We start from the raw sequence: 12,663 nt of genomic DNA on the forward strand, positions 1-12,663 counted from the left end.
ATTGACGTAGCGCATACCAGGCGCTCTATGAGGAGGCAGACTCACATAAATGCTGTATTAGACTTTCTCCCTCAGACCGCGCACATAAACAATCCCGCACTACGGTTTTACATCTGCGCGCATCATCACTGGCACATACACAGGATCACACACTTTTAAAACACACACCGGACTATATTCTAGCCTACTTTCCTTTAGAATAATTAAAGGAAAAACAAAAAGAAAGAATAACTTTTTTTCTTCTGTGGCTTCATCCTCAACGAGTTCTGCAAATATACGTGTTACTTTTTAGCAGCTTTGGTAATTTTTGTAATTATTCTGGATCTATACAGGAGACTTTATTTTGGGTTAATAACACATGTAAAGACGGAACCGCTACAGCAAACAAGTAAGTTATTGTCTTTACTTCTGGGAATTAATGACTTTCTCTCATATTCTAAAGACACCTTAATTAATTATTACATTAGGCTACTAGACTATTGGTCTCATAGAGAAACATAATTAGTTGTAGGTTTCCCTGCACATCGGTTTGTTATATTGTTAAAACACGAGCGCTGTCTTTAACTCTCTCGTGCATGATGACCTGTTGATTTGGCAAACTCGTGAGCTCGGGAGTGTGTGTGTTTGGTGCCACCGAGGGCAGATGGAACCAAATTTGAATTTAATTTGCTGAAGGAAGGTATCATATTCTTTGTGGTTGTCATGGAAATGGATGCCTCTCAGTCAGACAATGAAGTGGGAGACATAGGCAGTATTAGGCACTAATGGAGCTGAGTGAAGAACACAGACAGACAGTCAGACAGGCTGAGAGTAGAGGAGGGCTGACATCAAGGCTCTTATTATCTCCACTGTTATAAAGGACATGATTGTGTATTAATTCAGCTTTATGTGGACATCATGTTTGATGCCTTTGCAATAGTTATAAAACAAAACACATAGTTTGCTGTACGTGTGTGAGTGAGCGTGTCAGACTAATACCTCGCCTTTCATTCCCGGCTATACGGGAATAGTTGAATTGGTAAAACCCTGAGAGCTTGTTGGTCTGTGTGCTGGGTGAATATTAGCCCTGGCCTATAGTAAAGGCATCTTACATATGAGAGTTTTTCAAGAGACGATTTTATATTATTGAAATAAATCTGACTGCAAGTTGCAGAAGAACGTGCAGGCAGCTTTAGTTTAATTTCAAATGATTTATGTTGACATCATTTATCCAAACAGTTAGGTTTCTCATAGTTTAGAACAAACAGTGTGATTATATGCCTACAAAATAAAACATATTGTTTTATAAACACTAGTACAGCCGGTGACCAACCTTAAATGTCCTCTGTCACACTGTCTGTCTGTCTGTCGTTTGTCTGTCTGTTTGTATTTCTGACTGTCTCTCTAAATGTCTGTCTGTGTGTAGCATGTGGTTGTCTGAATAAGACAGGCCTGTCATTGCTCACATTATTGCTCACATGATTAGGGGAAACAAATATTGACATTAACAATGTCAATGTTTGATCTATAGCCTTGCCTCTTTCTGAAGTTGAGTTACTGCCATTGAACGTGGATCTTGACCTAAATGTCATCCTGGAGCAAGGAGGTCCATGACTCGAAGTCAGGCTTAAGGTTGGTCTGACCACCCAGTCTGGTATCATACACTAGACATAACATAGTAGATGTAAATCCAGGACACTCAAATTAGTATGATATGTTATGTTTGGTATAGTTACATAAGACCGTTGGTTACTTAAGGAAAAAACTAAAGGTGGTCAGGGTGGATGGGTGGGGGTATAATGTAAATGTCTAGCAACCCAAAGGTTGTGTGTTCTGATCTCATCATGGACAACTTTAGCATTTGAGCTAATTAGCAACTTTCCTACTACTTAATACTTTTTAGCTACTTTGCAAATCCTTGGCATGTTAGCTAACTCTTTTCCTAACCCTAAATATAACATTAATGCTGTAGCTAACCCATCCCATAACCTTAACCCTTTAGCCTAACTCCTAATTTTAACCTTAACCTTAACCCCTAACCCCTAGCCTATCAAACGCTAGCCAGCTAGCTAATATTAGCATTAGCCACCGAGCTATCTTTAGCCACAACAAATTGGAATTCGTAACATATCATACATTTTGCAAAATCATAACTTATTGTATGTTTTGCAAATTCGTAACACACTGTAGGACACTTGCAATTCATAACATATCATAATAAATGTATGATGAACATCGAGAAATTAATACCATTTGCAACATAACATATACTAAATGGAGTGCCTCAGATTTACAACAGAATAAAACTATATGCTCTGAGACCAGGTTGGACCCCCAGACCAATACTCTACTTTTTTTTTTACATTTAGGAATCAGTCAGATTCTCAAATATATCGACCAAGTTAAATTAAACTTTTGCATCTCCTATTCACACAGTAGTCTCTGGTCCATATCACTTCTTTGAAGCCCAGAATTTGTATCTTTCACTATGAGATGTGTGGTATGAGTTTCTCTCAGGCGGTTAAAATTGGTTTTGGGTGTGTAGACAGAAACACGCACCCACACACGCACACACACACACACACACACACACACACACACACACACACACACACACACACACTGTCTCCTCTTTTTGACAGCTTCGCTCCTCAGGGCTAATTTACTGTACTTGTATATTTCTCCAGGCCTCCTTTATCTCTTCTCTTTTCTCTATCTGTTTGCTGTAAGCCTCGCGCTGACTGGCTTATTGGCGTGGGGGGCTATACCGGCGCTTTGGGGCGCGTGCTTCACGGCTCTTTCGCGGTTCTCTAGGTTACCGGGGCGCTCGGCCCAGCACCCACCGCCTGGCTCGAGAGAGAAACAGAGAGGGGAGACCCTTCTGCCCTGTGTTCACATTATGGACACACACAGACCAGTGCAATTTGAGCTTTTTTTGTAGCCCTTTTGTCTACATATCTCTGTATGTTGATGGGAGACAGTTACAGAGGAGTGTAAATGCTTTTTATTTCTGTAATGTATATATTGTTGCTGCCTTCTTGGCCAGGTCTCCCTTGACAAAATAGACTATGGGTCTCAATGGGCTTTTTGTAAAAAAATAAAATAAAAAAGAGGGCTAATTTTATAAAGCGTAAAATGCATATAGCCTTTTTGCTCTCAAACGCGTTACAGGCTATTTGCTTAATTTCGGTCTGACACCGATTCAATATGATCTATTACCACAGCACACTGAATTACAAAACAAACAACAAATAATGTCATTGAATACAATGACCTCCAAGTCTATGAAGTATAAACAATTGAGACAGAATATTACATTTCCTCTCCTGATTAGCCAAGCATTCTGGTGTGGCAGAGATTGAGAATGTGAGAGACTGAGAGAAGCGACTGTCTGTATCCTGCTGAGGTTCATGTTATAATTGAGCCTAACTCATTCTCCAGACATTGAGTGAATAATAGGCATAGAAACATGTCAGACAAAGCAACAACAAACAACGTGTTCGATCCCTAGTCTATAGTTTCAGATGTTGTCAGCCCGCAGGCCTATTGGAAACGTGATAATGTTAAGAACCTATCCAAACAGAGTTCAACTGTTCAGTGATCTCCAAAAAGTCTGCATGTCTCCCGGCCGGGACGGTTCAGAGAATGAGTCCGGAGAGGGAGGACTGGACCCCGGAGAGAATTAGTCCGGGTATGGGTCCGTGTTTGTAGGTGAGTGCTGCAGAGAGGGGGCGCTAGGCGCTGTGAAATCTCTTGTCTGCGGTGAGCTATGCTCGAGCTGACAGCAAGACGCACTGGGAGCGGAGAGGTTTCGGTTCTGAGATTCATAACTTACTCAGGTGGATATTGTAACCTATTTTCTCTTTCTAATAACGAACCCATTTGAACCCTGAGACCTGTAAGTCAATGAGCCTCAGACTAGCGCGGGAAAGAACCACTGGAAATTTTAACAAAATGATAACCATGCTCTTTTGAAGACACTTGTTTTATGAATTGCAAATAACTCGTTTAATTTAATATTATTGTTTGTTTGAAAAAGTGTTAATATGATCATTTAATAGATTCATATGATATTTCACGATATAGATAATTGTTAGATTTAAATATTATTTTTATACTGCTCGCAGGTGAAGTGATTCTAGTTTTTATTTTAGTCTATATTATTTTAGTCTATTCTCATCAATCTTCAATATTTTACTTTTATAAGAGTTGAAATTGGAATTCAAAATGATTGCTCTATTTCTGAGTTGTAGGCTAAATTATATAGAGAGGTTATAGATCATATCTGTTCACTTCTGTATTTGGTGAAGCATTCATTCAATGAGCGCTATGGGATGTTTGCAGATTTTCTAAATTATAATTGTACTTATAATAATGTATATTCCTCCATTCTTCTGTCGCAGGTCTGTGGATCTCTCTTTCTAGGTCTGACCTTTAATTCTGTATCACACCTCTACGCCTGCTGGTTTTCCCCCTCATCACAGAAAATTCATTTTATTCTATTCATGTTTTAATTTCTGAGCGTTTTGTTCCATCCGGGTAATCTGCGTGTGCGACTTTATTCCGCTCTTTGTGATTGTATTGTATTTGTGCAGTAAGCTATGTCATCCGTGTCGGTGTGCTTTGGGAGTTCCCATGTCTCTGGTTATGACCGGTGTTTCTTTCCTCCAGACCCGGGTTCGGAAGAGCGCGCCCAGCCGAGCTCAGAGTCCCGGCTACCGGACAGTCCCTTCGAGTCCTCCCCGCTCCCGGTCCTCCACCACAGTCGCATCAATCCCCAGCCCCCCACACAGAACACCATTCAGCGCGAGGCTTTCACACCAGGTACTGAAAAACACCGGGAACAGGCCCGGGTCGTCGTCGCACCTGTCCTGAGTTGGTGCTTTTAAAACCTGTTTCAAATGCACGTGTAGTTTTCAAACTATTAGTCCGCCATGTGTTTCTTCATTCAGTCAGCTGTGTCTCACGCTTGGTCTATAGTGCGTTTATTTTATTAAGTACAATATTAGGCCTATATATTTAAAACATGTTTATATAACAAACCATATAGTTTAGACCAACAACATAATTTATTATTTTAATTTAACCGATATTGAATGGTCTAAATGGTAATTTAATATATTCCAAGTCAGTTCTGATTTATAATTCTAAACGTGTTGTGTCAGTGAGTGCGCGCGAGTTGACATTTCCATCTATAGATATGGGGACGGAAATAGTCTTCTGAAACTAGACACACCGACTTTAAAAGCAGGACCAAAAAATCTAATTAGTCAAATCTGTAGATATCGATCTGCTTCATGAACTTAATGAGGTTAAACGTATTAAACCTTCGAGGCCAAAATAAAGTAGCCTAATTTAAAAGCACATGTATTTTCTCCTGATAGATTAAGGTGATAAAGGTAGTCTGTCCCGCCGGTATAGGAACACATGGGGCCCTCGAGCCTGCGGTAGGAGGCGACCACAGCCTCGAGGACAAAAATCCGTTCTGGGTTTCTGCATCATACCTGTATTTAGATCAAGTTTACATACTGGCACATTTCATGAATGTGAAGAAGCGGTTTACGCATGTGCGGGTCAATACCCGTCCAAAAACTAACACACAAAATAAGATTTAGATCGAATGTCTCAAATCGCTGTCTGCTGTCAATCTGTTTCAATCTGCGTGTGTTTTGACTGTAATATTTAGGTAGAATGATCAAGTCTGCCCATATGAGTGCCCATTAAAATCAACTTTAAAAAATATATATATATACATATATAACTTCTGAATGTTTCCTTGATGATAGAATGTATTGTGTATTTACTTATGCACTTCATGTCTTGTTTGTTAGATCTATGGCATTCTGACAATGAACAAGCACGCTCAGTTTTTGGAACGGATGCATTGTGTCCAGTTGAAATGCACACCTCGAGGTTAGAGACCGCTTCTCTCTGATCATCATACCACACACGTACACGTGCACACACACACGCTTATCCAGCCAGGTCACCAGTTATACAATTCAGTATTCAACTTCCATCCATGTCTGTGCAAGTGGGGAGATGACCTGGAAGTTGTTTGTGATATGTTTGTTTTAAGCCTATCCCAAACCTTAACTTTACCTTAACCATTCGAAGTTCATGTCTGAACTTTACCCTAAATTGAACATTTCTGAGTTATTGTCTAATCTTAACCTTAAACACACGAAATTTGAAGTTTGGAACAACTTCGAAATTTGACGTTTGAGTATGTGGATCAACGTCTAATTCAGTCGTGAGACTCTGAGAGCTGGTAGCATTTATCTGCCTGGCTTGTCTGTCCTGAACCCTCACTGTTTAACACACATGTAGCTTAAGCACACACTCACACATGCATGCACTCAAATACTCATGCATGTTGTACACACAAGCATACACACACATTCTTCACTGACACATACACACTCACACATGCACAAACTTGCTGTCAGATGGAGGTCGTGGTGTTTGAATGAAAAGGGTGTTTTCGGTTTTTGGGATATAATATGGTGTCATTAGAGTGCTTCTGGCTTGGTTTTAACATGACACTGCATTGTCTGAATACGTGTGTGTGTGTGTGTGTGTGTGTGTGTGTGTGTGTGTGTGTGTGTGTGTGTGTGTGTGTGTGTGTATGTGTGTTTACTCAGAAGTAGATGTATGTGCATAGGAGCACGGTGAGGATAAGGTACACACATCAGTTAGGTTGTGTTTACATCATCACTATGTGTGTGAATGGGTGTGTGTCCATACGTGCATGTGTGCGTTTGACTTCAGGCAAGGTAGGTGGAGTAGTCTTATAAGGAGGCGTTTCAATTGGAATTAACACATCAGCCCCCCCTCCCCCACTGTTGGATAGACCCAGGAAACATCTCTCTCTCTTCCTTTTCTCCCCTTGAAGACACAGGCAGTTACAAATCCCCTTCATCTCTGTACACCTGTAGGCCTGTTTCCGCGTGGGTTGTGCAACTGCCTGGGTCACTCGCGAGGCCGTCATAGAAATAAAAGAAAACTCTGGCGGTTGCTCGAGTGCAGCCGTGCTCGCCCACTCCTTTCCAGACGGATGGAACTCGCGCACTCTGAGAAAGTTTGAGTCAAACCTCCAAACTCCCCCCAGACCTCGTGTCCTTCGCGCGTCCCCGTGGTTACACTTTAGCCCTGCGGCTCACCCATGGTGACATCTGTATCTCTGTCTCTAATATAGGTGTCTCCCGCTGGAAGGTGTGAGTCATGCCAGGGCTTCGAGCCCACAGGTAAAGTCACGTAGCCAAAATGTACAGTTATATTGTGTTCACTGGTCAAAACGGACTTAATAAATATGTCATTTAGTAATGTTTGTGCCTGCGCCATGTGCGTAAGGCAAATGTACACAGTTGTCCGCAGAGAAAAGGAGGCGTGCAGGAAAAATGATGGTAGTAGGCTTCATAAGTCCCATATTTGACTAAATAAATATGACGCGTGGGAACAAGACGATTACGACACAGCGCACGCAGAGCGTCAATGGGAACCGCGCGCTGTTGACAGTTCCCTTCTCGAGAGAGAAGAGCAAACACCACAAACCCTGGGCACTTACGACACACGCGCACACACACACACACACACACACACACACACACACACACACACACACACACACACACACACACACACACACACACACACACACACACACACACACACACACACACACACACACACACACACACAGGTAGGCTAATACATTAGAGCCCAGGCTCACCTCTGCCTCTCTACAGAGGTGGAAAATGTCTTGAGATGTTTTTCTCTCCATCAAAAGCAGGTTTTAATATTGATCAACAATAGATAACTACAGTTGAAGTCTAAAGTTTACATACACTTAGGTTGAAGTCATTAAAACACGTTTTTCACACCACTCCACACATTTCTTGTTAACAAACTACAGTTTTGACAAGTCAGTTAGGACATCTACTTTGTGCATGACACAAGTCATTTCTCCAACATTATTTCACTTATAATTCACTGTATCACAATTCCAGTGGGTCAGAAGATTACATGCACTATGTTGACTGTGTCTTTAAACAGATTGGGAAATTCCAGAAAATTATGTAATGGCTTTAGAAGCATCTGGTGGGCTAATTGACATAATTTGTGTCAATTGGAGGTGTACCTGTGGATGTATTTCAAAGCCTACCTCCAAACTCGGTGCCTCTGCTTGACATCATGGGAAAATGAAAAGAAATCAGCCAAGACCTCGTAAAAAAAATTGTAGACCTCCACAAGTCTCGTTCATCCTTGGGAGCAATTTCCAAATGCCTGAAGGTACCACGTTCATCTGTACAAACAATAGTATGCAAGTATAAACACCATGGGACAACGCAGCCGTCATACCGCTCAGGAAGGAGACGCGTTCTGTCTCCTAGAGATGAACGAACTTTGGTGGGAAATGTGCAAATCAATCCCAGAACAACAGCAAAGGACCTTGTGAAGATGCTGGAGGAAACATGTGCAAAAGTATCTATATTCACAGGAAAACTAGTCCTATATCGACATAAACTGAAAGGCCGCTCAGCAAGCAAGACGCCACTGCGCCAAAAATGCCAGACTACAGTTTGCAACTGCACATGGGGATAAAGATGGTACTTTTTGGAGAAATGTCCTCTGGTCTGATGAAACAGAAATAGAACTGTTTGGCCATAATGACCATCATTATGTTTGGAGGGAAAAGGGTGAGGCTTGCAAGCCGAAGAACACCATCCCAACCGTGAAGCACATGAGGCAGCATCAGGTTATGGGGGTGCTTTGCTGCAGGAGGGACTGGTGCACTTCACAAAATAGTTGGTATCATGAGGGAGGACAATTATGTGGATATATTGAAGCAACATCTCAAGACATCAGTCAGGAAGTTAAAGCTTGGTCGCAAATGGGTCTTTCAAATGGACAATGACCCCAAGCATACTTCCAAAGTTGTGGCAAATTGGCTTAAGTCAACAAAGTCAAGGTATTGGAGTGGCCATCACAAAGCCTGACCTCAATCCCATAGAAAATGTGTGGGCAGAACTGAGAAGGTATATGTGAGTAAGGAGGCCTACAAACCTGACTCGGTTACACCAGCTCTGTCAGGAGGAATGGGCCAAAATTCACCCAACTTATTGTGGGAAGCTTGTGGAAGTCTACCTGAAACGTTTGACCCAAGTTAAACAATTTAAAGGCAATGCTACCAAATACTAATTGAGTATGTAAACTTCTGACCCACTGGGAATGTGATGAAAGAAAAAAAGCTGAAATAAACCATTATCTATACTATTATTCTGACATTTCACATTCTTAAAATAAAGTGGTGATTCTAACTGACCTAAGACAGGACATTTTTACTAGGATTAAATGTCAGGAATTGTGAAAAACTGAGTTTAAATGTATTTGGCTAAGGTGTATGTAAGCTTCTGACTTCAACTGTATATATTATTGTTATTATGATGATTATACAAATCTTAACAATTATTGTTGTTATTATTATTATTATTAACTTGTGGTTACATTGTGGGCTGTGTGTGTGATCCCTAGTCTAAGACGGAGGTCGTTATGATAATTAACCTCTTCCTTGATTCATTGTGTACACGCCCGCGCACACTCACAGTTCCCCATCCTATCTTTGAGCTCGTAATGGCGGTATGTGACAGAACATGTGTGTGGCTGGTTGTTTTAGAGGCCAGAGTTAGTAAGGGTCCAGCACCATGAGGGGTCCATTAACATTTAATGATACAGGCCTCATTTAGTCCCCAAACGACAGATAAACTAGGGCAAGACACACACACACACACACACACACACACACACACACACACACACACACACACACACACACACACACACACACACACACACACACACACACACACACACACACACACACACACACACACACACACACACACACACACACACACACACACACACACACACAGTACACACTAACAAACTGCTCCTACAGTTTAGCTGTGCTGGAGTGAGAGTTGCGTTGTGTGTGTGTGGTTGTATGTATAGCTGTGGGTGATTATGACCAGGTGTGTTGAATGCAAAGTGGATGGGGGTTCAATCTGGGGCTCATTCAGTTCGAGAAAATGGAAGAAAAAGTTTTGAAAGACAGTTGTTATCAGACAAGTTAAGGTACATTTCAAAACGTTTTCTTCCGTTTCCTGCCGAGTGAGCAAGAACCGCTGAGCTTAGCTTCACTGATTGGCTAATGTGTTTTTATCTGCTTCACCGATTGGCTAACATGTTTTTATTTGCTTGACTAATTGGCTAATGAGTGTTATGTTAAGGGAATTACACTAACAGCTTCCTCACACGGTTTATACTATTGCATTATGTGTATCTGTTAACTGCATAAATAATCAACGTCATAAATAGGGAGGGGATCCTGCTGTTTTGTTGGTTTCTGCAGCAAACTGTGTTCATCACCACCCCAACATTCTCACACACACGCTTACACTCTCACTATCACTACAATGTTGATGTTACAATTCTGTATATAACATATCAATTTGATTCTCTCTCTCTCCTCTCTCTCTCTCTCTCTCTCTCTCTCTCTCTCTCTCTCTCTCTCTCTCTCTCTCCTCCCATCTTTCTCTGCAGACATGCCTTGTGTGCAGGCACAGTATGGGCCCGCCCCTCCAGGCTCGTCCTACTCCGCCCAGTCCTTTGGTTACCAGGGCGACAGCTACAGCTCTGACCTCATGACCCCGGACTATACCAAGTTGGACTTGGGGGGAGGTGAGATCTCGGCGGCCGCCACCACCTCTCTGCCCAGCTTCAACGTGTTTGTCGAGGGGAGCTACGAGCCCAAGTCCTCCTGCCTATACCAGATGCCCTCCCATAGGCCGCTTATCAAGAAGGAGGAGGAGTCCTACCCACAATCTGACACCATGCCCACCTCCTCCATGTACTTTAAACAGTCTCCTCCGTCCACCCCCACCACCCCCTCTCTCGCCCCCCAGCCTGGCTCCTCCTTCCTCTGGGATGACTCCCCCCACCTCTCCCTGCAGCCCTCCTCCCACGGCCCCCTCAAGTCCGTTCGCTTCCCCCACTTCTACCAGCAATCCCCTCCCCACAGTGGAGGGTACGAGGGGCTGGGAGGGGGGCTGCCTCGCTCTTCCTCCTCATCCTCTTCCTCGTCCTCCTCGGTGCCCCCTCACTCCCACGGCCCGCCCCTGGAACAGCACCTGTACCAGCTGCACCGCGGGGTTGGGGGTCCAGGGGGACTGGCCTTCCGTTCTCTGGCGCTGGGGTCCTGTAACCCTCTGCTGGGGGACCGCCTGCCCTCACCCCCCCATCGCGGCCCCCCAGGAGAGGGCACCTGTGCCGTATGTGGCGACAATGCTGCCTGCCAGCACTACGGTGTACGCACCTGCGAGGGCTGCAAAGGCTTCTTCAAGGTAAGACCACCTGAAACACCATCTCACACTCACCTGATGACACCCCCATGAGCATCTCTCATGCTATTCTCCTCTCTCTCTCTCTGTCTCTCTCTCTCTCTCTCTCTCTCTCTCTCTCTCTCTCTCTCCCTCCCTCCCTGGATCTGCTCTATGTTAATACTAGGGCCATGTTCAGGTGAGATCTGATCCATAGAGGCGTCACAATGTTCATTTAGCGAGCTACAAACAGACATGACTGGAGGTTGTTGGCCTGCAGTACCCTGAGCCCTCGAATTTGAACATGTCTCAAGAGTTACACCAGTCTCTCTCTCATGCAGAGCTTGGAGGAGGACTGTGCCCCCCCTTTCTCTCTCTCTCGCTCTCTCTCTCTCTTTCCCTCTCTCATTCTGTTGTTCACTGAGTGCTCTCTAAATCGTCTGAGGAGTTTCCACGGCGCCTGTGAGGGTCGTCTCCCCAGGCAACCAGCAGGGCAGAAAGGTTGTGTGTGTCGTGACGACGGGGTGCGATAAAAATACAGTGGCTGCTAAAAGTCCATCTCATGAGAGAGAGAGATAGAGAGAGAGAGAGAGAGAGCGGGAGAGAGAGATAGAGAGAGAGAGATAGCGAGAGAGAGGGAGAGAGAGATAGCGAGAGAGGGAGAGAGAGATAGAGAGAGAGAGAGAGTGAGATGGAGAGAGAGAGAGAGAGAGAGAGATAGCGAGAGAGAGGGAGAGAGAGATAGCGAGAGAGAGAGAGAGAGAGAGAGAGAGTGAGATGGAGAGAGAGATAGCGAGAGAGGGAGAGAGAGATAGAGAGAGTGAGATGGAGAGAGAGAGATGTATGTTTAATGTTTACTGTTAATTTGTATTGTATATTTCACTTTTGTATATTATCTACCTCACTTGCTTTGGCAATGTTAACACATGTTTTCCATGCCAATAAAGCCCCTTGAATTGAATTGAATTGAGAGACAGATAGAAAGAGAAATACTCTCTCTTATGTCTCTCTTTTTCCTCTTTCTCTTTCTCTCTCTTTCTCTCTCTCTCTCTCTCTCTCTCTCTCTCTCTCTCTCTCTCTCTCTCTCTCTCTCTCTCTCTCTCTCTCTCTCTATTTCTCTCTCTCTCTTTCTCTCTCTCTCTTTCTCTCTCTCTCTCTCTCTAGCTCTCTCTCTCTCCCTCTCTCTCTCTCTCTCTCTCTCTCTCTCTCTCTCTCCCCCTCTCTCAATTCAATTCAATTCAATTCAAGGGGCTTTATTGGCATGGGTAACATGTGTTAACATTGCCAAAGCAAGTAAGGTAGA

General features: G+C 43.4%; 1 protein-coding gene across 2 annotated transcripts in view; it reads left to right on the forward strand.

The window, feature by feature from the left end:
* The first annotated feature begins 247 nt into the window (after positions 1 to 247).
* Positions 248 to 12,663, forward strand: part of LOC135521706 (nuclear receptor subfamily 4 group A member 3-like) — a 40,612-nt gene continuing 28,196 nt past the window's right edge. Inside the window, exons 1-3 of one of the 2 annotated variants that reach the window (XM_064947377.1) lie at positions 248 to 388; positions 4,651 to 4,803; positions 10,585 to 11,384. In XM_064947377.1, the coding sequence (XP_064803449.1) occupies positions 10,587 to 11,384 (798 nt within the window). In that variant the 5' untranslated portion in view covers positions 248 to 388; positions 4,651 to 4,803; positions 10,585 to 10,586. Of the gene's footprint in view, positions 389 to 4,650; positions 4,804 to 5,810; positions 5,893 to 10,584; positions 11,385 to 12,663 lie in introns of those variants that run through there. The other variant, XM_064947378.1, reaches the window with a different exon arrangement.

This window comes from Oncorhynchus masou, chromosome 30 (genome assembly GCF_036934945.1).
Source record: "Oncorhynchus masou masou isolate Uvic2021 chromosome 30, UVic_Omas_1.1, whole genome shotgun sequence".
Taxonomy (NCBI): Eukaryota; Metazoa; Chordata; class Actinopteri; order Salmoniformes; family Salmonidae; genus Oncorhynchus; species Oncorhynchus masou.